General features: G+C 40.5%; 1 protein-coding gene across 4 annotated transcripts; it reads left to right on the top strand.

Moving 5' to 3' along the window:
- Window positions 1-575: 575 nt before the first annotated feature.
- On the top strand, window positions 576-21375 carry LOC110043930 (uncharacterized). Of its 4 annotated transcripts, none has more exons than XM_020749435.2 (4): window positions 576-923; window positions 13372-13599; window positions 16779-17298; window positions 17823-21375. In XM_020749435.2, exons 2-4 carry the CDS (start codon window positions 13420-13422, stop codon window positions 19805-19807), a joined length of 2685 nt encoding a protein of 894 aa, XP_020605094.2. In that variant the 5' UTR covers window positions 576-923; window positions 13372-13419; the 3' UTR covers window positions 19808-21375. The 4 variants fall into 4 exon arrangements, with proteins under 4 accessions (XP_020605094.2, XP_020605093.2, XP_089129199.1 ...); XM_020749434.2 differs by lacking the exon at window positions 576-923 and adding an exon at window positions 12551-12894; XM_089273073.1 differs by lacking the exon at window positions 576-923 and adding an exon at window positions 13037-13155.
- Window positions 21376-22745: the final 1370 nt, after the last annotated feature.

Genomic DNA, 22745 nt, shown 5'->3' with positions numbered 1-22745 from the left:
AGGATCATTATTTTTAGGATGAATTTACCTTATTACATGTAAACAGTTTTTTAGTATATAATGAGATGAAGAAAGAGAACTGAGTAGTGAAACTTGCGGATTGACGCCCATAAAAATGTATTTCTGTCAACTGTCAACTGTTCGGCGTATCAAGAAGACAAGGTTAATGGAAACACAGTTCTTACTGACCCCACTATATATAAGGCGTGGTCAGCTAAAGTCTTATCTTTCGGTACTTAGATCAAAATTGGCTAAAAATAAATACGAAAGACAAATAAATAATGCAAAATATTTCCTCGAAAGACTACTTTAGTTTTGAATAGAAGCCTAGGAGCCTATGAAAAGCGTGAAGAAAAACATGTCTGCAAAGGCAGAAATAAACAAAATAAAAAACTGACTATAAAGAAAGATAACAATACAATAATGACACTGACCGGAATAAGGACAAGTGTAATATGGGTCGAACCATCTAAAGGGGAATTGGAAAATGGAAATGAAGTTTGTTTGTTTTGTTTGTTTCTTTTAATTTATTTTCTTTCTCTATTTCATTTTTTTTTCTGAAAAATTGAAAACGAAGATTGACAGCTCCTCAAACGTTATTGCAAAGCTGATTTAGATATTAAGTTAGTTTCACTACATTTAAGGTTACAGACATGTTCAGCGTGAAAGATTCCTTGAGGCAGAGTCTCCGTTCGCGTGTCGTTTATAAATTGACATGTGCTGGCTATAATGCCCGCTACATTGGTGAGACCACTCGCCACATTTGTACACGTGTCGGAGAGCACCAGGAGAGCACCTTGTGTCGGACAGGGCTTCGCATGTTTACAATTCAAGCACTTACAGTCATCAGGGACTTGTCGTGACTCGTGCTCTGCAGAATCTTTCACGATTCTAGACTCTCCGGCCTCGAGTTTTCAAGTAAGGTAAGATAAAAGACGGAAGTGCTGTATATTAAGTGGGAACAGTCCAACTCTAAACCAACCCAGGCACTTAGATTTGTCTCTTCCTTTTTAATTCTTTTTGATTTTTTGTTTATTTTATTTTATTTCCTTATTTCTAGATAGATATATATATATACTTCATGAACTTGAACAGAATAAATTTATAGAGCGCTCGACTCTGAGAGGAGCAGTGTAGATAATAAACAATAGTAGCAAGACTTCAATTCATCGTTTTATTGCAATAAAACGATGAATTGAAGTCTTGCTACTATTGTTTATTATACACACACACACACACACACACACACACACACACACACACACACATATATATATATATATATATATATATATATATATACTTTTTCTGTTGATGATTGTTTGTGTTGTTCTTTTTTTTGCTGTTAGTGTTTTTGATTCTGCTTCAACTGCTACTGTCGCGCACTAGGGTTGGTAACGTTACCTGACAAATAGGGGCGTCTGACATATAGGGGCGTCTGACATATAGGGGCGCTATATCAAAATACCAAAAGTTTATCATTACCTCTGCATGGTTAATGTGTCACACTACCAATAAATGGTTTGTGTTAAAATGACAGCTTTTGACTTCTAATCAGTAGCGACTATTAGAGGCAGGAAAAGACTAATAATAAATCGGTTCGCTGAGCTGAGGTTCGAAGAATGGAGGTGTCAAGAAATCTACATTCACTAGATCCATAAATTTTCTACGTTTCAGTATGAATAATGCGGAGCATTTTTCAGGATTTCGTAATTCTTAAGAGATCTATAAATGGCTGAAGTCTACTACATGTATTGCGACTCAAGTTCAGTAAACTTTAATTTGAATGGGACGATCTGTTTGTGAAATTGTTACAGAATTGATCCAAACAACTTAAGCCACGCGCGGATCTGGGCTATTAGGTTTTGGTGAATTCATCAATGCTTCATGTTTTCAAAATTGATTAATTTATCGCGTAGTCTCTTTCGCAGCCGTTATTGCAAAGGAATCTGCATCGTATCTATGACGGGAAAAATACAATACTGATCGTTTTCAATGTCACGCAACAAAAAAAAATACAACACCATACAGTACTAGTGGATAAAGTCAAGAAATAGATAAAGAAGATCATTATTTTTCTTAGTGTTAGGTCTTTGCGTTCTCCCAGACTTAAGACATTCGTAGAAATGTTTCGCACGAAATTACGGAGCTCACAGTTTGGAAACGCCGTGTTGGATTACTTTCGTGGTCAACCAATATGGCGGCCGGAAATATTACGCAGCTTATTTTCGCTATCTATGCTATTGATTATCTGTATTGAAAAAACGAGCATTTACGATTAAGCACTTTTCCTAATGCTCTAACTTCTAAAAAGGCTAAATAACTTGAGTTAGATACATATTTTTCGCCAAACGCGATCGCAACTCCGTGTCACGTTCCACTTGCATCAAAAATACGCTGGTTGAAGTGTAAACAGATTTAAATTAACCGTCTCTTATGCCTGGCTCTCAAGTTTTGTTTTACGTACACGTATTTAGAGAGGTAAGATTGGACATATATGGGCACATGACATATAGGGGCATCTGACAAATAGGGGCGTCTGACATATAGGGGCATCTGACAAATAGGGGCATCTGACATATAGGGGCATCTCCCAAATAGGGGCAGCTGACATCTAAGGGCGTCTGACAAATAGGGGCGTCTTACAAATAGGTGCATCTGACATATAGGGGCACATGACATATAGGGGCATTTGACAAATAGGGGCTTCTGACATATAGGGGCACATGACATATAAGGGTATCTGACATCTAGGGGCATCTGACAAATAGGGGCGTCCGACATATAAGGTCGTCTGACAAATAGGGGCTTCTTACAAATAGGTGCATCTGACATATAGGGGCACATGACATATAAGGGCATCTGACATATAGGGGCATCTGACAAATAGGGGCGTCTGACATATAGGGGCATCTGATATATAGGGGCGTCTGACAAATAGGGACGTCTGACATATAGGGGCATCTGACATATAGGGGCGCATGACATATAAGGGCATCTGACATATAGGGGCATCTGACATATAGGGGCATCTGACAATTAGGGGCATCTGACAAATAGGGGCGTCTGACAAATAGGGGCTTCTTACAAATAGTTGCATGTGACATATAGAGGCACATGACTCACAGGGGAATCGTACAAATAGGGGCGTCTGACATATAGGGGCATCTGACATATAGGGGCACATGACGTATAAGGGCATCTAACGTATAGTGCCATCTGACATATAGGTGCATCTGACATATATGGGCACATGACATATAGGGGCATTTGACAAATAGGGGCGTCTGACATATATGGGCACATGACATATAGGTGCATCTGACATATAGGGGCATCTGACAAATAGGGGCGTCTGACATATGAAGGCGTCTGACAAATAGGGGAGTCTTACAAATAGGTGCATCTGACATATAGGGGTACATGCCATATAGGGGCATCTGACAAATAGGGGCCTCTGACATATAGGGAGATCTAACAAATAGGGCCATCCGACATATAGGGGCGTCTGACATTTAGGGGCATCTGACATATAGGGGCATCTGACATATGGGGGCACATGACATATAAGGGCATCTGACATATAGGGGCATCTGACAATTAGGGGCATCTGACAAATAGGGGCGTCCGACATATCGGGGCGTCTGACATATATGGGCACATGACATATGGGGACATCTGACATATAGGGGCATCTGACAAATAAGGGCACCTGACATATAGGACTGAGAGATATTGGCGATGTTGGTTTTTAAGAGTTTATCGGACATCATAGTTTTTTCCTACAAATGTATTCTGTTGTCATTCATTATCTTTTGAAAGTGGTCACTCTCGTAAGCGGACAGTTCTAGTTACTACCGCCGTCACAAAACCCTTATTGAACACCCATACAAACTCTGTATTGAGTAATTCCCGCCAACGGAAGCTTTATGTGAAAATTCTCTCATTTCTATCTCGCGCGCCTTCCAGCAACTGTACTTAGCTCATGCTCACCCATATTACATTTGAAACTGAGACAATTTCTGATCTTTAACTTTGTGTGAAAAAGTTTCTCATTTCAATCATTCGCCCTCTCTAAACTGTACTTAGCTTGTTTTTCCCATCGAAACGGGGCCCGTTTACGTTGGGAAGACAATTACGGTTTTTTTATTTTGTGTGAACTAGTCTCTCATTTCAATCATTCGCCCTGTAAATAATCTACTTAGCTAACGCTTCCCCATGCAAACGGGGCCCATTTACATTTGAAAGATAATTAAGGATTTTTTACTTTTTGTGCGTCACATTTCAATCAAACGCCCTATATAAGCTGTACTTAGCTAGTGCTCCCCGTGAAAACGGGGCCCATTTTCTTCTTAAAGACAAGTACCGTACGGCTTTTTTACTTTGTGTTAAAAAGTCCCTCATTTCCATCATTTGCCCTCTATAAACTGTACTTAGCTAGTTTTTCCTATCCAAAACGGGGTCCATTTACATTTGAAAGACAAGTACGGATTTTTTTTCTTTTTGTGAAGAAGTCGCTCATTTCAATCATTCACCATCTACATTTTGTACTTTGTTAGTGCTCCCCCATGAAAACGGGGCCCATTTTCATTTGAAAAACAACTACGGATGTTTGACTTTGTGTGAAAAAGTCTCTCATTTCAATCATTCGCCCTCTATAAACTGTACTTAGCTAGTTTTTCCCATCAAGACGGGGCCCATTTACATTTGAAAGACAACAACGTATTTTTGACTTTGTGTGAAAAAATCTCTCATTTCAATCATTCGCCCTCTATAAAATGTACTTAGCTAGTTTTTCCCATCGAAAAGGGGCCCATTTACATTTGAAAGACAACAACGGATTGTTGACTTTGTGTGAAAAAGTCCCTCATTTCAATCATTCACCCTCTATGAACTGTACTTAGCTACTTTTTTCCATCACAGCGGGGCCCATTTATATCTGATAGACAACTACGGATTTTTGACTTTGTGTGAAGAAGTCGCTCATTTCAATAATTCGCCCTCTATATACTGTACTTAGCTAGCGCTCCAACATCAAATCGGGATCCATTTTTATTTGGAAGACAATTACGGATTTTTTACTTTATGTTAAACAGTCTCTCAGTTCAATCTTTCGCCCTTTGTCTACTATACTTAGCTATCGCTTGAAAACGGGCCATATTTTCATTTTAATGAGAACTACGGATTTTTTTACTTTTTGTAAAGAAGTCGCTCATTTCAATCATTCGCCCTCTATATGCTGTACTTAGCTAGCGCTCCCAAGTCAAATCGGAGCTCATTATCATTTTTAAAACAAGTACTGATTTTTTAGTTTGTGTGAAAAAATATCTCATTTTAATCATTCGCCCTCTCCATAATGTACTTACCCGGCGGTCCCACATCAAATCGGGGTCCATTTTCATTTGGAAGACAATTGCGGATTTTTGTACTTTGTGTGAAAAAGTCTCGCATTTTAATCATTCGCCCTCTACATGCTATACTTAGCTAGCGCTTCTCCATGAAAACGCGCCCTATTTTCATTTGAAAGACAGTTACGTATTTTTTCACTTTTTGTCACGAGGTCGCTCATTTCAATCATTCGCCCTATATATACTGTACGTACTTAGCGCTCCCACATCAAATCGGGGCCCACTTTCATTTCGAAGACAAGTACTGATTTGTGACTTTGTGTAAAAAGATCTCTCCGTTCCATCATTCGCCCTCTCCATAATGTACTTACTCGGCTTTCCCACATCAAATCGGGGTCCACTTTCATTTGGAAGATAATTACGGCTTTTTTACTTTGTGTTAAAGAGTCTCTCCTTTCAATCTTTCGCCTTCTATGAACTGTAGTTAGCTAGTGTTCGCCATCGAAACGGGGCCCGTTTACATTTCAAAGACAAGTACGGATTTGTTACTTTGTGTGAAAAAGTCTCTCATTTTAATCATTTGCCCTATCCATAAAGTACTTACCCGGCGTTCCCACATCAAATCGGGGTACATTTCCATTTGGAAGACAATTTCGGTTTTTTTACCTTGTGGGAAAAAGTCTCTCAGTTCAATCTTTAGCCCTTTTATATACTGTACTTAGCTAGCGCTCCTTCATGAAAACGGGGCCATTTACATTTGAAAGACAAGTACGGATCTTTTTATCTTTTTGTGAAAAAGTCGCTCATTTTAATCATTCGCCCTCTCTATAATGTACTTACACGGCGTTCACACATCAAATCGGGGTCCACTTTCATTTGCAAGACAATTACGGATTTTTTACTTTGTGTCCAAAAAGTCTCTCATTTCAATCTTGCGTCCTCTATATGTTATACTTAGCTAGGACTGATCTTTGACTTTGTGTGAAAAAATCTCTCATTTTAATCATTTGCCCTCTACATAATGTACTTATTTCGCGCTGCCAAATCAAATCGGGGTCTATTTCCATTTGGAAGACAATTGCGGACTTTTTTACTTTGGGTTGAAAAGTCTCTCATTTCAACTCTACATAATGTACTTAGCTAGCGCTCCCCCATCAAATCGGGGCCCATTTTATTGGAAAGACAAGTACTGATCCTTAGTTGTGTGAGAAAGGCTCTCATTTGAAGCCTTCGACCTCTATACACTGTACTTAGTTAGGGTTACTCCATGAAAACGGGGCCCATTTTCAATTGAAAGACAAGTACGGATATTTTACTTTGTGTGAAAAGGTCTGTCATTTCAAAGGGAAACAAAGGGAAATGCTGGAATTGTGGCCGAAAGGGCCACCGCTTTTATCAGTGCCGAGCCAACAGAACTCGGCCAAAAAAGTTGAAGCACATAAAGGCCAAACCACAGCCATAACCACAGCCACAACCACAGCCACAACCTGGAATCACCATTACGTTTAATGTCCAGACTGTAAACTTCAAACAATAAGATAATGGTAACGATCATAACAATAAAAAGCATTTTTTCAAATTCTACGAAACAAAAAAAACGGCCATTTTCGTGTTTGTCCTGTCTATTGTTTGAAGTTTACACTTTGCACGTTAGAATGAAATTTGATTTTTAATATTTACCGTACCTATTAATTATATAATATTTCATTAACTTAGTTAGGCAGTTAGAAATGAATATTTCGTGTTGGCTTCAAAGTAATTAAAGAAATTGTTTAAAGAAGCCATATAATTTATGTAGAGACAAGTTAAACTGAATTAACACTTACTGAAGTAAATGGGGGTTTTAGAAAACAATATTTGTAATGAAATCAAGTTAAAAAGAAAAATAGTGGCTGATTGTCTTTTTCGAGCACAATAGGTAACATTTTCAAAGGAATTTTACAAGCGATAAGATAGTTTTCATTGATCTTAATTACAACATCGTAAAAGGTACTTAGAACCAAATCCGATGGCGCAAAAATTGAAATACTGCTGGCATGTGACCCATTGCTGCGAACGCCAAAACTTCTTTATTGTCTTAGAAATACGATGTATATGTATTTACTTGATACACAATACTTGCTGCTGGACATAAGTGTAAACAGATCCAATGTTCATTTGTTGTGAACATCATAAGTCAATTATGTGGTGACTGACTTCACAAGTAGTTGATGTCTTTTTGCAGCTGACAAAAATAAGGCAAGTTGTCACCCCTGAAATCCCCACAGCATTTCATCTTCTGTAATTGGTTCGTTCGTTGTTGTGTTCAATCATTCTTGGACTTATGGTATAACCAAGAAATTACTACTTTACTAAGTTTGGCGGAGAGGAGGCCAATTTGGCGTTCATTCTTTATTTGTAATGCACTGCAAATTGATGCAGGCGGTTTCCTGATTTTGAAATTTACATAATAAATGAGTAATCGTACGAAAGCGGCTGGGATCAAGGATTTAATCCACTGTTGATTTACACTGGTAGTGTAAATACTTAATACTTGTTAGTGCACTCTGATTTATACGAATACATATACTATATTGCATGGTGAGAAGAACCATTTGAAGTTTGTAACATTTGTGATCCACGCCGATTACGATGATCCCTTCTATGGAACATAAATCAACTATCAATGGAATTCCCTGCTTTTATTGCTGTATAGTTTAATAGTGATCAGAGCTATATTTAAAACAGCTGTAATAGATGCAAAAAGTTGCAAAAAGACCTGCCTTGGAATGGCAACAGCTCACATTTATACAGAGAATTTCGGATGTGCTATTGACCCTTAAATCCGGTGCCCCTATATGTCAAACGCCCCTATATGTCAGATGCCCCCATCTGTCAGATGGCCCTATATGTCAGAAACCCCTATATGTCCGAAGCCCCTACATGTTATATGCCCCTATTTGTCAGAAACTCCTATATGTCAGACGCCCCTATTTGTCGGATTCCCTTTATTTGTCATATGCCCCTATATGTCAGACGTCCATATATGTCGGACTCCCCAAATATGTCGGATTCCCCTATTTGTCAGATGCCCCTATATGTGAGATGCCCCTATTTGTCAGATTTCCCTATTCGCCAGATGCCCCGTATTTGTCAGATGCCCCTATTTGTCAGATGCCCCTATTTGTCAGATGCCCCTATATGTCAGATGCCCCTATATGTCAGACGCCCCTATTTGTCAGACGCCCCTATAGCTGGTTTTCACACGACGTCACTAAAATTCGAACTACAAAACTATTGATCTCCCTGAGATTTTACTTTAATGATGTATAAGAGCAGCTAAAAAGTAATATTCACACAAAGTTTTGCTCCGAATGGGCTCTTGGTTTTGTGATACAATACGCTTGAATTTCTAAGCTTTTACGTGACGCGGCATTTACATGACGGCCTAGAGAGCTGTCAGCATAATTAAAAAAGTGGCTTATTTCGGGGAACTTGGCTATCTGAATAGTTCATGTCTTAGGAAAAGTATTATTTTATTGTTTTCGAGTTATTCCAGGGATAAATTCACGCTTTTGTAGCAAAACTCAGTGACAGATTTTTCTGTTGGTTTCCGGCCGCCATGCTGGTGCCCATACGGATGGGCATCAGCATGGCGTCTCCATACAAATCTCTATAAATTTCGGTAAAACATTTCTCCACGTATCGCGCATAAGAAAAATTGCTTTGACCAGAATTTTGGCGAGAGTCTTTGCATATTTACCTTCTTTCATTTTCCAGATTCTGGACTGTATCTATTGAACGGTTTTGATTTTTATTTTCATCTATTTTGAATGGCGTGACACTGAAAACCAGCAATTTGTCAGATGCCCCTATTTGTAAGACGCCCCTATTTGTCAGATGCCCCTATTTGTCAGATGCCCCTATTTGTAAGACGCCCCTATTTGTCAGATGCCCCTATTTGTCAGATGCCCCTATATGTCAGATACCCCTATTTGTCAGATGCCCCTATTTGTCAGACGCCCCTATATGTCAGACGCCCCTATTTGTCAGACGCCCCTATTTGTCAGATGCACCTATTTGTCAGATGCCCCTATATGTCGGACGCCCCTATTTGTCAGATGCCCCTATTTGTCAGATGCCCCTATTTGTCAGACGCCCTTACATGTCAGATGCCCCTTTTTGTCAGATGCCCCTATATGTCAGACGCCCCTATATGTCAGATGCCCCTATTTGTCAGATGCCCCTATATATCAGATGCCCCTATTTGTCAGACGCCCCTATATGTCAGACGCCCCTATTTGTCAGATGCCCCTATATGTCAGATGCCCCTATATGTCAGATGCACCTATTTGTCATATGCCCTTATATGTCGGAGTATACAAGAGAAATGCCAAAACATTAATATATGCTGTTTGCCGTAAATGGGAATTATTAACGCCTCGAATCTTACCTCTCTAAATACGTGTACGTAGACAAAACTTGAGAGCCAGGCATAAGAGACGGTAAATTTATATCTGTTTACAATTCAAACAGAGTATTTTGATGGCAGTGGAGCGTGACATGGAGCTACGATCGCGTTTGTAGAAAAATATATAACTATCTCAAGTTTTTTAGCCTTTTTAGAAGTTGGAGCATTAGGAAATGTGCTTAAATCCAAATGCTCGTTTGCTCAATACAGATAATCGATCGCCTAGATAGCCAAAGTAAGTTCCAGATGTTTAAAATATTTCCGGCCGTCATATTTAGTTGACCACGAAGGTAATCCAACACGGCGTTTCCGTACTGTGGGCTCCATAAAGTTCTGTGAAAAATTTATACGAATGTCTTAAGTTTAGGAAAACGCAAAGACCTAACCGTACGAAAAATAATGATCTTCTGTACCTATTTCTTGACTTTATCCACTAGTACTGTATGGTGTTGTATTTATTTTCTTATTGCGTGACATTGAAAACTATGTATTGTATTTTTCCCGTGATAGATACGATGTAGATTCCTTCGCAACAACGGCTGCGAAAGAGACTACGCGATAGATTGATCAGTTTTGAAAACATGAAGCATTCATGAATTTGCCAAAACGCGTGGCTTAAGTTGTTTGTAACAATTCTGTGACAATTTCAGGAACAGATCGCCCCATTCAAATTAAAGTTTACTGAACTTGAGTCGCAATACATGTAGGAGGAGACTTCGGCCATTTATGACTCTCTTAAGAATTATGAAATCCTGAAAAATATTCCGAATTTAGAAAGTTTAGGACTTAACAAATACTGACAAAGAAAGCATTCGTTGTAGTGGATCTAGATGGATCTTTCTTCAGTGGATCTAATTGGATCTTTCTCGACACCTCCATTCTTCGAACCTCAACTCAGCGAACCAATTCATTATTAGTCTTTTCCTTCCCGTAGAAGTCAAAAGCTGTCGTTTTAACACTTTTTTATGTCCAAAGCTGTCATTTTAAACCTTTTATTACTAGTGTGACACATTAACCATGCAGAGGTAATGATAAACTTTTGGTATTTTGATATAGCGCCCCTATATGTCAGACGCCCCTATATGTCAGACGCCCCTATTTGTCAGGTAACGTTACCAACCCCGTTCCTGTCGCGCGCGAAATCCCTTGTTCCCAGTGTATTCCAATATTTATCTTACGGTGTAATTAAAGTAATCATGGATACAGTGAAAATTCAAATGTACAAACGTCGAATATTTGCAGCTGAAGTTTCCTTTTTGAAAATTGCTGTCACTCCGCTGTTTTTACCACCATTTGAAAATGAAGTGTTATCATTATCGACTGAAATTTCGAGAGTATTGCACACGCGCAGATAGCCTGCACCTGGTTTAATTCAATGTCGACTGCTAAGAACCACAGAAATGGACTTTAGCAGATTTCACTGCAGCGATAACCTTATCGATTCCAGTTAATAAGGTGAGACAGGCGATAACGTCAGATATCAGAATTGTTCATTTATCAGTTTCTCACGGTGACCCTTAGGTGGTCACGGACCGACAATCTGTTAGTGTAGGTATATCGGTAATTGTTGGGTTGTTAATGAATTTTGGTCCATGCAGACGTTTGCAAGCTGCTCCAGTTGCAACTGTCTTTGAAGCCGGTGGCTTTACACATGTAGCCTCTTTTCACTACGTGTCTGAATAAAACTGCATTTGCCTGTTCACAGCTGGTTTGATTTCTTATATCCCAAATCTTTTCAGATCTTTTCAGAGTCAGACATGATTTGATTATCCTGTGTCTGTCCATTTTATTTAACTTTATATATATGGTTTGTTTTAGCAGCAAAACAAAGCTGATTAACTATGAAACGAAGTTTATCCCGAACATCATATGTGCTGTAATGGCTTTTATTGCATTATTAATCACCCAAAGGATTTACTTTATTTTCGTCCCAAATAATTGAATTTGGCAATTGAGCTCAATTGATTTTACTCGAAGGACTTTAGGAATGCATTGTTCAGAAGCAATGTTTGCTTCTCTGTGTATATATTTACTCGTTGTATTAAGTTTTCCTGCTTTACGGTTTGTGGCTGTGTGTTTTTTCTTTCTTCGAGGGAGGTAAAAAGATTAACATCGGTAATTTCTCAAGTCCTATACAGTGAATTAAATAGTCTCAGACGTTTATTGATTTTGTAGGCAGTAAACCAGATCTTTCACAGTGTGTAAGAGCTATTAAAACTTTTAAAAACCCCGAAACCAAACTCTCAAAACAAACAACGACCTGCCAAGCTCTAGTGTGCTAGACAACTCCCGACAACTCCAACAAAAATATCTCAAGATAAGAATTGTCTCCCCCGGTGTCCAACCCTTCTTTCACTCGAGGACTCGAGCTGGCTGTCCTTTGTTAACAAGGTCAGAAAATTGTGTCTGTTTATAAATACACTACAAGAATACTGCGCATAATTGATGTTATTTGTTAGAACAAACGTCAGCGTTCATTAGTCAAGCCGTTTAGTTTTTGAAACTCAGTCAAGCAAGGAGTTTTCGTCCAGTGACTACAGATGCACGCCAGCTATCGGGTAAAAAATGTGACATTTGATACTGAAAATCTTCCGTTTTCTTCCAAATTCCTTCTGTTTCTAAAGAAAACATAAATCTAATTTTAAAGGGATTAACTTAGCCTTAAAACGAATTCTTAGCCAGTCTTATCTATAACGGGAATCCCATCACCCGGTTAGGTGAATATTTGGTGTTTTGAGCAAGAGAAGGCACTCCTGTGTGACCGGGAAAATTAAATAGCGCAGCTTTCGTCCATCGGCTGTCATCACATCCAACGCAATTCGACACCATTTGGTGTAGGATTCCATCCATCTATTTCTTCTGTCATCGAAAGGTCAGATCTACAGGAGCGTGGCGACGCTGTAAAAGATCGAGAGGGAAAACATATGATAGAAGTCGATTAAATCAAGCGTAACACTACCCGGTTATTCGAGAAATTAATTCGACTCTCATTGTTTGTAAACTTTGGAAGATTCCATGCTGTAGTTGAGTGTAAAGCTTGACGGGTGAGCGGAAAACGCGCGATTCTCCGGCTTCCACAAAACTTGGACAGCATCGGTGGGTTTTTTGACTATTTTTGCAATCTTTCAGGTTGAATGAAACACCCATGGCTTTTCATTCGCGTGGAATGTGTTGTGGTTAAATCCAGCTACTTGGAATTTCTGTCTCCGTCAAAATGCACATAAACTAATCTCTGTACCTCACTACGGCTTCTTTTTGGGTTTTAAGGTGCAAATATTATTCTTGTGTGTTAATCTTGGTGCTTATTTAAGGCTCAGCTGGCAGATTACTAGCCGAACAAAGAAACAGAGCCGCGAGGTATAAATATAAAAATTATAGAACAACCGTATGTCATCGATCGGCCCTTCAGAAGATGGGCGGATATTTGTTAATATTTACTCGTTAACCATTTCCTTTAGCAGCCGAGCCAAGTAAGCGATCGAGGAGTCATCGAGATTGCACGTATTCTTCTGAAATACAAGGACTCACTGTAACCGACGCTGATTAATCTCTTTAACCCGTTCTATTTCACAGAGATACTGCGTTGTACAGAGGCTAGTCAGACTGTCAAAGACCTTGGCCATGAACTCAGCAGCGTTTCTTCTTGGTTTATTGCTAATTTCAGTAGCGCTCGCCGCTGGAGAAAACCAACAAAGCGACATTCTGCCGTCGAATGAGAGAATCGACAGTGCCGTAGCAGTTGTTGGAAGGGCTTTTGTATATTCTCTGTCAAACCAGGCAGGGCATAAAGACGAATACAAGGTAAGTGTTGAGTTGTAAGCGGGGTGCTAACTAAAACGACATACCGACCTTTCTTTTAAATAAATTGTGGGGTAAAATAAATACACATTGATCTTTGTTTCCACACAAACGGATTTGTGTTGCGAAATTTATTTGACTTGTTTGATACAGTCCCTACGATAGATTTTTGGCACAAGCAATTTCTATTTTTTTTCCGCTTGGCACATGGCACATGGGGGTTAACTAAAGTAATTCATCCTTCTGCAGAAATAAAGAATGTAATCCTAGCATTTGAATCATTACGAGTGTATTGAGTTAGCACTGAATTGGCCGCATGCTTGTCACTGCAAATATAATAGCGGTTACTACATAAGTGCCGCAAACACAGTGAGTTGCAATTCAGGATGAATAAAACGCTGGCTTGAAAGCTAACGTGTTTTAAATACATGCAAATTTTTTTTATCGAGAAAGCATGACAGCTAAGAGGAATAACATCAAAATTCTTGGCGCCGGTTTTAGGGTAGGCCACGCGTCTGTCAAATTCGCGATTAACCCGCTGAAGCAAGCGTTTTAAGGACACATTCTGCGGCATATAAATTTTCTTTATAAAACGGCTTCTTCTTGTTCTGTAGCGCCCCGTTGTTGCGGTTTGGCAGAGACAAAAAACTAGGGTGTAGAATAGAGATATTAAACCCATTGAAGTGTCAAATAGATGAAATGCAGAGGGCATACCACTCATAGCTAGAAATTCTTTCAAAACCGCGCTCTTATGATTCGTCAAGGATCTGTTTTATCAATTCATCTGTGACTAAATGAGCCGACTTTAATGAAACATTGCGATGTTGTTATCAGGCTTGAAAAGGAAGGAAAAGAAAAAGAAAATCTGTTGAGCGATTTGTGTTTTTGTAGTGGACAATTCATGTTTGTCTGTGTTACATATGACGTCTGGCCTCTGGCAAATACGACTTCCGGACTGATTTAATCTCGCCCAACTCCACCTCGAAAATCAATCGAAAACAAAACATTGATTACATTTTCCAAATGATTTCTGTGATCTAAAAGTCAATTTCAATGATATCTATTTAGGCAGATCTGCTTAAAACATGATTTATAGATGCCGTAATTGAGACTCCATTTGCAAAGAGAATGGTTTTCCATACCCGCGACTCGACTTTTGTGGCTTGCGGTTTCCCCTCTCAACGATTAATCACCTGATGTATGTCGTGTCAAAGGTCCTGTCAAATCAAGGCGTTGTGCGTCACCGCATTGTCGACCACAATTTGACCAAAATTTTATTATTTCCCTTACTGTCAATATCGGAAATTCTGGAAAGGTCTAATTTTAACAGTGGTGTTTTGAATTTGTCCGCATTTGTTACATTGTTCTGAGCATATATGTATAAATATGTCTGGCTGCTTGCCCAACCCATATCACAAGGGAAGTCATGTCGAAATCATGGCTTATATGACAGGAAGTATCAACTCAGTGGTTCTTTCTGTTCAATCCTCGTAACCAGTGTTTGAATAACAACAGAAACTTTCACCAGCGGCATATTTTGACTATTATATTTCAAGGAAATCTGTCGCTGGGAGTTTGAGTCAAAGCTACATTGAATAACTTAAGTGAACGCTTCCTTGTTTCGCATGGTGAAGACACGTCAAGATTTCACATAAATATCAGCTAGAACGACTAATTAGCGGATTAGCGCACAAGCAGTTTTTTTAAATTGGTAATGGTATTAGCCATCAGATATAGGTCATATGCTAAGAAGCTGCCATAACTCGCCAAAATTTAATATCGACCCCCTTCAGATACTTCGTGAACGACAGCAGTTGCGGCAAGATTTATACGATTCTAGGAGTTCTCTATTTTTACTGTTTTAAACATAAGTAGTATAAGCTTCAAATTGGTACTCATAAAGTGTATCTTTACTTAGCACGTGCATATTTTAGTAACATATTTCTCCACAGAAATGATATTCTAATGGCCAATTTCCTACATGCGATGCGCCTACGGGGAATAATGGTAGTTGTATTCATCATCTTGGACTGAATATTTGTTTTGTTGAATACAACTACAGCGGAACTGAACCCTGCCTTACGGCCACGCCGTTAATACAGCCACCTCTTCATTATAGCCACACTATTCTGGCTGGAACAAAAGCTCGAAGTCAGTTATTTTCTTATTTAAAGAACCCTTTTAATACAGGCCACTCAGTTAATACGACTAGATTTTTGCAGCCCGTTGGTATAGAGGGAATTGGCCATTGTTCGCCCACGTTCTTAAGGCTTTATAGAACATTTTATCTCTCAAAAAAAAAATCAAAGATAAAAATTAAGGAAAATCTTGTGTAATAACACGTGTGTAGACTTGTGTTTTCAAAACGTGATGATGAATTTGTCAGAGTCGCGTGTGTTTGACCTAACGAAGGGACCATGTCGCGCGAATCATGTTGAGAAACGTGCCTTGCACGAGACGAATCGCCCTGTGTGACAAATTCGGCCATGATCACGCGACTGTGGCAAACGTTCGCACGTGTAGGTGAACACGAAGGCAAGTCACTGCAAGGTTGTGTCAATGATTAACCAAAACACTTGCAAGAGTTGGGTTATTATGACAAGCAAACTATGTCTTTAAACCCGGATCTACACACTACCTAGACTTGCCACAAGTCGACCTCAAGAGTTGCAGGGTAGAATAGCTAAGAGAACGAAGCGAGCGCCGAGATTTTACTTCTCGAAGCGGCCGAGCGAGCGATGAATCGAAGTCGCGAGAGTTCCGGCAGGTCATAAATAGACAAGACGAAGGACTTTTGTGAAAATCTACACCTTGCCCTGAAATCAGCGACGTCTTCTAACGTTCATGAGGGTGATCAAACCCTAAGAATTTCTGTATCCGTCCGTGGTAATAATTAAGTGATCAGCAACCTTTTCACTTGTTAGTGATTGACTCCCTAGCAATCTGAATTATAGCAAGAGAATATGATCGTAATCTCTTAGTTATAGTCATTCCAAGGCCACCTCAAATATAACGACTGTGCTCACAGGGTTTCAGACCGACAAAACCCCTTCTCAGGACTGAAGGCCATTCTCAATCGGATTAGCCCAACGGACAAATTACCCTCATATTTCTTGACGAGCAAGTGAATGTTTTTTCATTGATAAAAGTATTCTCTATCCCTTTTATGTTCCACCCACCAGGTTGTTCAGAGAGGGCAAGCTTCGTTACCTCAATGGCTGTCTTACATCGAGGAGAAATCTGTGCTGCTAGGCGTGCCGTCATGGCGCGACCGAGGTGACATTGTCATCGATTTTCAATCAAAGGATGGAAATACGGAACATTCCCTGAACATCCAGGTAAAAGACATGCTTGACGAAGTGTCACAGCCTTCGCCACGCTCTAACAATACCAAGACTTCTTCTTATTCCAAACCAAAATGTCCCAAGGGGTTACCAGTGGCAGCTGCCTCTATCGTGCTGGACTATCATTTGGAGAAAGTTACGGGAGAGATGAGAGTCGAGATCATGAACAAAGTAGCTGACTTTGTTGACGTGGATGTGAAAAATCTTCACATGTTAGCGGGCAAGGGACACAACACCGCTTTTGGGCTAAAAGATGTGATAACAGTCACAGCAGGGCCAGGCAATGTGGGGGATTCCAAGCAGCCTGGTGTAGTGGTTTCTTGGCAGATCGGCTGTGGAATTGACATACCAATTGCTGGTGAGTTTGAAAGTACATTAATGTCTTTGAAACCCTTCATTTATTCGCGGGTCAAAGTGATAACTCTCTATACTTTCTGAGAATTTATTGCGGTATCAGTTCAGCGATCGATAAATTTCTTGCAAAGAAACCGCGATAGGAGGAATCGCAAAGGGACTGGGAACAACAGCTACGACATATGATACATTTAATTTCTTTTTTTTTTTCAAACCTATTTTCATGTAACGTGGTAGATAAATTTCCACTCAAAGGAACTATAAGGAGCTAATCTAGCTTATAACACAGGGGCTCGTTTTAGCGGGGTTCTGTTCCACTGTTTTGGCGGCTGTTTTGGCCGGACTGAAGAATATCGTTCGTTATTTCGGAGACTTTGTTTTAAAGGAATTCGTTATATTGGGTTCCAGGTCAAGTTATTTTGAACCATGGGACTCTTTCTTGATTTTTACCTTTCTCCACTCTCAAGTTTCTCGCAAGTGCACTGAAAAAACACATTTTAAACTCGAATTGTTTTCATGTTTTCTCAGGAGTACGAATAGCTTCTTTCCTCAAATCCAGTACAGAGACGGGATCCTTTGGTCCAGTGCTTGGTCTTCCTGTGACTGAGTGGCACGTATCCATTGGTTACCCCAAACAGCCTCGACAGAGAGCCCACAGGCAGGTGGTTCAGGACAAAACTCCTAAAGTTGTCAAACGATCAACAAAACGAGACGTTCGAGCGATCCAAGCGACTCCAACACCGACCTTGACTGTGGCACCTCCCACGTCTGTTGTCGCTAGTGTCACGATAACTGTTACTAGAACAAGCTCGGTGGCTCCGACCTCGACTGTGGCACCGACTACAACTCCGGTGGCTCCGACGACCACCGAAGAACCGACAACACCTACTACTACAAAGCCACCGACCACTACCGAAGAACCGACGACAACGGAGACACCAACCACTACGAAGCCACCGACCACGACTGAAAAACCGACTACTGCCGAAGAACCGACGACTACGAAGCCACCGACCACTACCGAAAAAACGACAACAACGAGGACACCGACTACTACAGAGCCACCGACCACGACAGAAAAACTGACTACTACCGAAGAGCCGACGACTACGAAGCCACCGACCACGACAGAAAAACCGACTACTACCAAACGACCGACCTCTACCGAGCCACCGACCACAACCGAGAAGCCGACGACAACTGAAGAGCCTACCACGACTACAAAGCCGGTAGCCGCATCGGCAAAACCGACTACACCCGAACAGACGACGACAACAGAAGCACCAACTACAGAAACGACGACCACAGATGAGATACTGATCACCACAGAAAGACCAACACCATCTGAGAAGCTCAGTACCAGAGAAGCACCCGCCACAGAAAAACCTAATCCACAAGTCCTTAACCATATTGATCGTATAGATGTTTATCGCGGTCAAGCGCGTATGTACCACATACCCGTGGATACATTTTACGATCACCAAGACTTCTACACACCTAATCTGACGCTGTCGCTGAAAACGAATAAGTGGAAGCCGTTGTCCGAGGTGCCTTGGATTAAATTCGATCCTGAAAAGCAAGTAATCTCTGTCTTTGCTGTCGACGAGGGAGCTATCGGAATTCACGAGTTTTTCCTCGTTGCTGCTGACAGTGATGGAGAAGAAGGCTATGACGCTTTTGAAGTGAACATCTTGAGTGATTCTTCTGTTTCTTACAATCATCGATTTAGCCTTAAACTTGACTATGATTATAAGACCTTCTCCAGCGACTTTAACGTCAGATTACAGCTGCTCTCCAAACTTGCGGAGTATTTTGAAGTGAACTCCAGTAGTGTGAGAATTGTCTCGTTCACTGAGGGCTCCGTGATCTCTAAGTTCCAGTTCGATTCCTCTACCGTCCCATTCGACGACTGCGATTTTCCACTCAGGGAAAAATTTGTCTCTGAGGATGTCGACGAAGATGGCGACAGTGTGAATCCTGATCTTAAGAAAGCTCTTGAACCCGATTTTCCAGTCCAATCTGGTTCGTATGAAGGCCTTGGACCTTGTAAGGGTGGCGATGGAGTGGCGATGACGAAACAGCGATCGGGTGTGTCGAAGACGTACATTATCATTCCAGTGGTGATCTTAGCAATCGTGTTATTGATCATCGGCGCTTGCCTGTTCGTTATCATACGCTCGCGACGCCAGCGAAAACTTTCGCTGGAAGATCAGAAACTTTTCGTGGATAAACGCAAACCGGCCGTGCTTCAGGAAGAATATGAAGTCAAAGAAAGGTTACTTAAACAGCCTCTTGTCCTGCCAAACGAGAAACCACCCCTTTCCCCTCCGGTGCAGCCGCGAAGTCCGTCCTTAAAGCACTCAGGCAGCGACCCACCTCCATCGGCCGGGTACCAGGCTCCCTCCTTCACTTCAAGCAGACAGCCAAGTATTCCAGGAACTCCCAGTAGCAACAGCCCTCGAAAGCCAGGATATTCAGGTTACCGGCTACCCCCGGCATATGTGCCCCCGTGAGGAAAACAAAATACAGGAAAAGAAAAATAGTTGGCTCTACTGGACCTCGGACGATAAAGATTAAAAAACCGGAAAATATCCATGCCATCGAGGTATACGATGTAAACTGGACAAACTACCATAAAGATTTCGAGTAAAGAGCTGTAGCACTTTTCTGCGCTTTTGCCTTCTTGCAATTTATTCAAAATTCTAGCCGAGTTTATTTGGCTTGTGATAAACGAGTTTGTGACATGCTTGGCGTGGATATGACAACACGAACTCCAAACAAGGTCAAAATAAGGCGGTCAGAATATCGGCTAAATACAAGGTATATGTGATTTGTCCAGTACGTAATGCGAAACAAAGCGCGCGCTAGCTTCTTACATTATTAGTTAAATTTATAGTTATAGTGTATTCATCTAGACCTACACTAAAACACTGAGGCCCTGTCCACATAACGCCGGAGGAATTTAAAAGTGGAAGTTTCATTCTGAAAACGTATCAAATGTCTTCCGTCCACACTGCGCCGGAGGAATTTAAAAACGCAACAATCACCGGTCATTTTGGATTTGTGTTTGAGGAAAACTCAGTCAGGAAAATCACATGATTATCGTGACGCCTTCGTTTTGAAGAAGCTCCGTTTTCAAAATGTTTTCCGTCCACACGAAAATTCGGCTTTTTCAAATTCCTCTGGTTTGAAGAGCGTTTTCGAAAATCTCCGTTTTCGCGACGGATTAGCGTGGACGGGAAGCCTAACCGTAGAAACAAAGCTGCGTTTTCAAATTGCTCTTGCGCAGTGTGGACGCTGATTACGACAAAAGTTTCCATTTTTTATCGCAAGTAAAGAACAAGCGGTCTTGTTTTGGTTCAGCACGTCCTGGCAACTAACGAGCTAATATCCGCTTTAAGAGCCTATCCCGCTTCAAAAGTAACATTCCTTCACGAAAACCTAGATCAAAACGGAAAAATCCGTCAGCCAGTTTAAAGAAGCTCAGTCACGGTATTTTGATTTATTTTGGCCGCGTACAAAATTGCCTTTGAATTGAAGGAAACCTGAAAATAATAGCTTACTAAGATAGAAAAACACCAAAGAAATGGTAATAAAAAATAAAAGAACAAAGATGGCGGAGGATGGAGAAGATTAACACGGATTACAAACGACTAACTTAAAAAAAATTTCGGCTTAACTTTTCATGATGCGCAAACTGTGACGTAACTCCTTTAGGGATTTCCTTGTTAAGCGATAAGCAAGTTACAAAAAATTAAGTCGTGAATCAAATGACCCCAAAAGATTTGCCTCGGATAATTTTGTCAAGAATGCGGTAAATAGGATAAAAATAGAGGATAAACGAAAAAAAAAAGATACAGTTTTCATATTGAAATAGCGCATTTAAGGAGCATATTGATTTGTAAGAAAAATTTTTACTTATATCTTGAGATATCATATCGTTATCGACGCTGTTAATTTTGTTTTGCCAATTTTAACCATACTTAATCAGAATATATGTATATCTTTACCAAGGTTGTAATCTCTGTATTTGACTACTTCGTTAAAGGCGTAAGCAGATTAAAGATATATTTTTAACTGATATGTTTGCCAAGTTTGTTAATCCTGCCAAAAGCAATTATTAGCCAGTGTGGCGACCTGTGTGTTTTCAACGGCACTGTACAGAACCAAAGACTCTGTTTAGGGCGGTTTTCAATTGACTGCCGTGAACCACTTTGGCCAATCACGAAAGACGCAGACAATCTAGTGAACCAATCAAAACTTAAAGCAAACACGTGTAGCCGGCGCAAAGCGCGGGAAATCGTCTGGCAAGCGAGTCAAGCAAGTCAACAAGCTAGCAAGTCATGGTTGGTTTTGGTTTAACTTCTCATTGGTTGAAAAAGTGGCGTGAGTTTTTTAAACCGATCATTGGCGTAGAAATTCAAAACGAGCTCAAACGTAAACGTACTTAATTGAAACCCGCTCTATAAACGCGGTTTAGACAGAGTCTTTGATGTTACCTTAAGCAGTTTATGTGTAAATGTAAAAAAAAAACAACAACATGCAAATGGGCCGTGCCTCTCTAACAATGGGGCGTTGGAGCCAAGGCCAAATGCCTCGCTTTCCTGACTTTTTGTACTTCATTGAGTATTAGCTTAAACCACTGGCCGTTTTATTGGCAAACTAGCAATCTGATTGGCTTCAAACACAGACGGCGTTTATCGATCGATAGTCAGTCCTCATTTTCGCCTCCAGGTTACAAATGTTCCGTGAGGACAAGTTGAAGCCGATTAAGGGAGCGATTACGCTATCCAATTAAACACTATCATAGACATTTCAATGTGCTTATGTCTTGAAACAACCGTTCAGTTCATGAAAAGTTGCCACACCCACCATGATTTCGTTCTCTGATTGGCCAGTTCAATTAGGAAAGGGACATCATATCGACCGCCGAATTGCCATCATCGACTGAACAAAACGCAGATGAAACAAAACAGCGGAGTGACTTGTTTCAATGTAAAATTTTAGCCAGTTTAACTGCATGTCATCTTCAGTTGAACACGGCGGCTAAGCATAAATGGACGCGTGGAGGGTTTTTTCGGTGGTTATTCTAAAAGTGCTTTGTTGATATCAATCCTCCCTACCACACACCAACTGGTTTGATGCTAAGTGTGCTATCTCGATATAGCAGATTTCCAGTCTCTAATGGAAATTACCACGTGATAATTAGAGGTCCTTTGCACGAGCCAGTCACATGATACAAAGAAAGAACAGTCACTCTTGACTGAAACGCATGACTGGTGTGACTGCGCCAGCTTAGTAGCCAGTAGATATGGTCCTGCCCACGTGACTTATATCAACCAATGACTCGACACGAGAAAACATTCTTGGAATTAATTCTAACCCCCTATGAGGTACATTCATTTCTTTCCTGAAGATTTAGTGGTCCGGGCTGTTCAAAGCCCGATGAAG

Source organism: Orbicella faveolata, unplaced genomic scaffold (genome assembly GCF_042242905.1).
Source record: "Orbicella faveolata isolate gen_17 unplaced genomic scaffold, um_ofav_v1 contig_35, whole genome shotgun sequence".
In the NCBI taxonomy this organism is placed as follows: Eukaryota; Metazoa; Cnidaria; class Anthozoa; order Scleractinia; family Merulinidae; genus Orbicella; species Orbicella faveolata.
Note: the sequence above shows the minus strand (reverse complement) of the source record. Positions and strands in the feature narration are given on the sequence as shown.

What these genes read in the sequence shown, in the direction of transcription:
- LOC110043930 (XM_020749435.2), top strand. Translation starts at nt 13,420, where the DNA reads ATGAACTCAGCAGCGTTTCTTCTTGGTTTATTGCTAATTTCAGTAGCG. An exon ending in GGCATAAAGACGAATACAAG is followed by an intron (nt 13,600 to 16,778) that starts GTAAGTGTTGAG and finishes TCCACCCACCAG; the next exon opens with GTTGTTCAGAGAGGGCAAGC. An exon ending in AATTGACATACCAATTGCTG is followed by an intron (nt 17,299 to 17,822) that starts GTGAGTTTGAAA and finishes ATGTTTTCTCAG; the next exon opens with GAGTACGAATAGCTTCTTTC.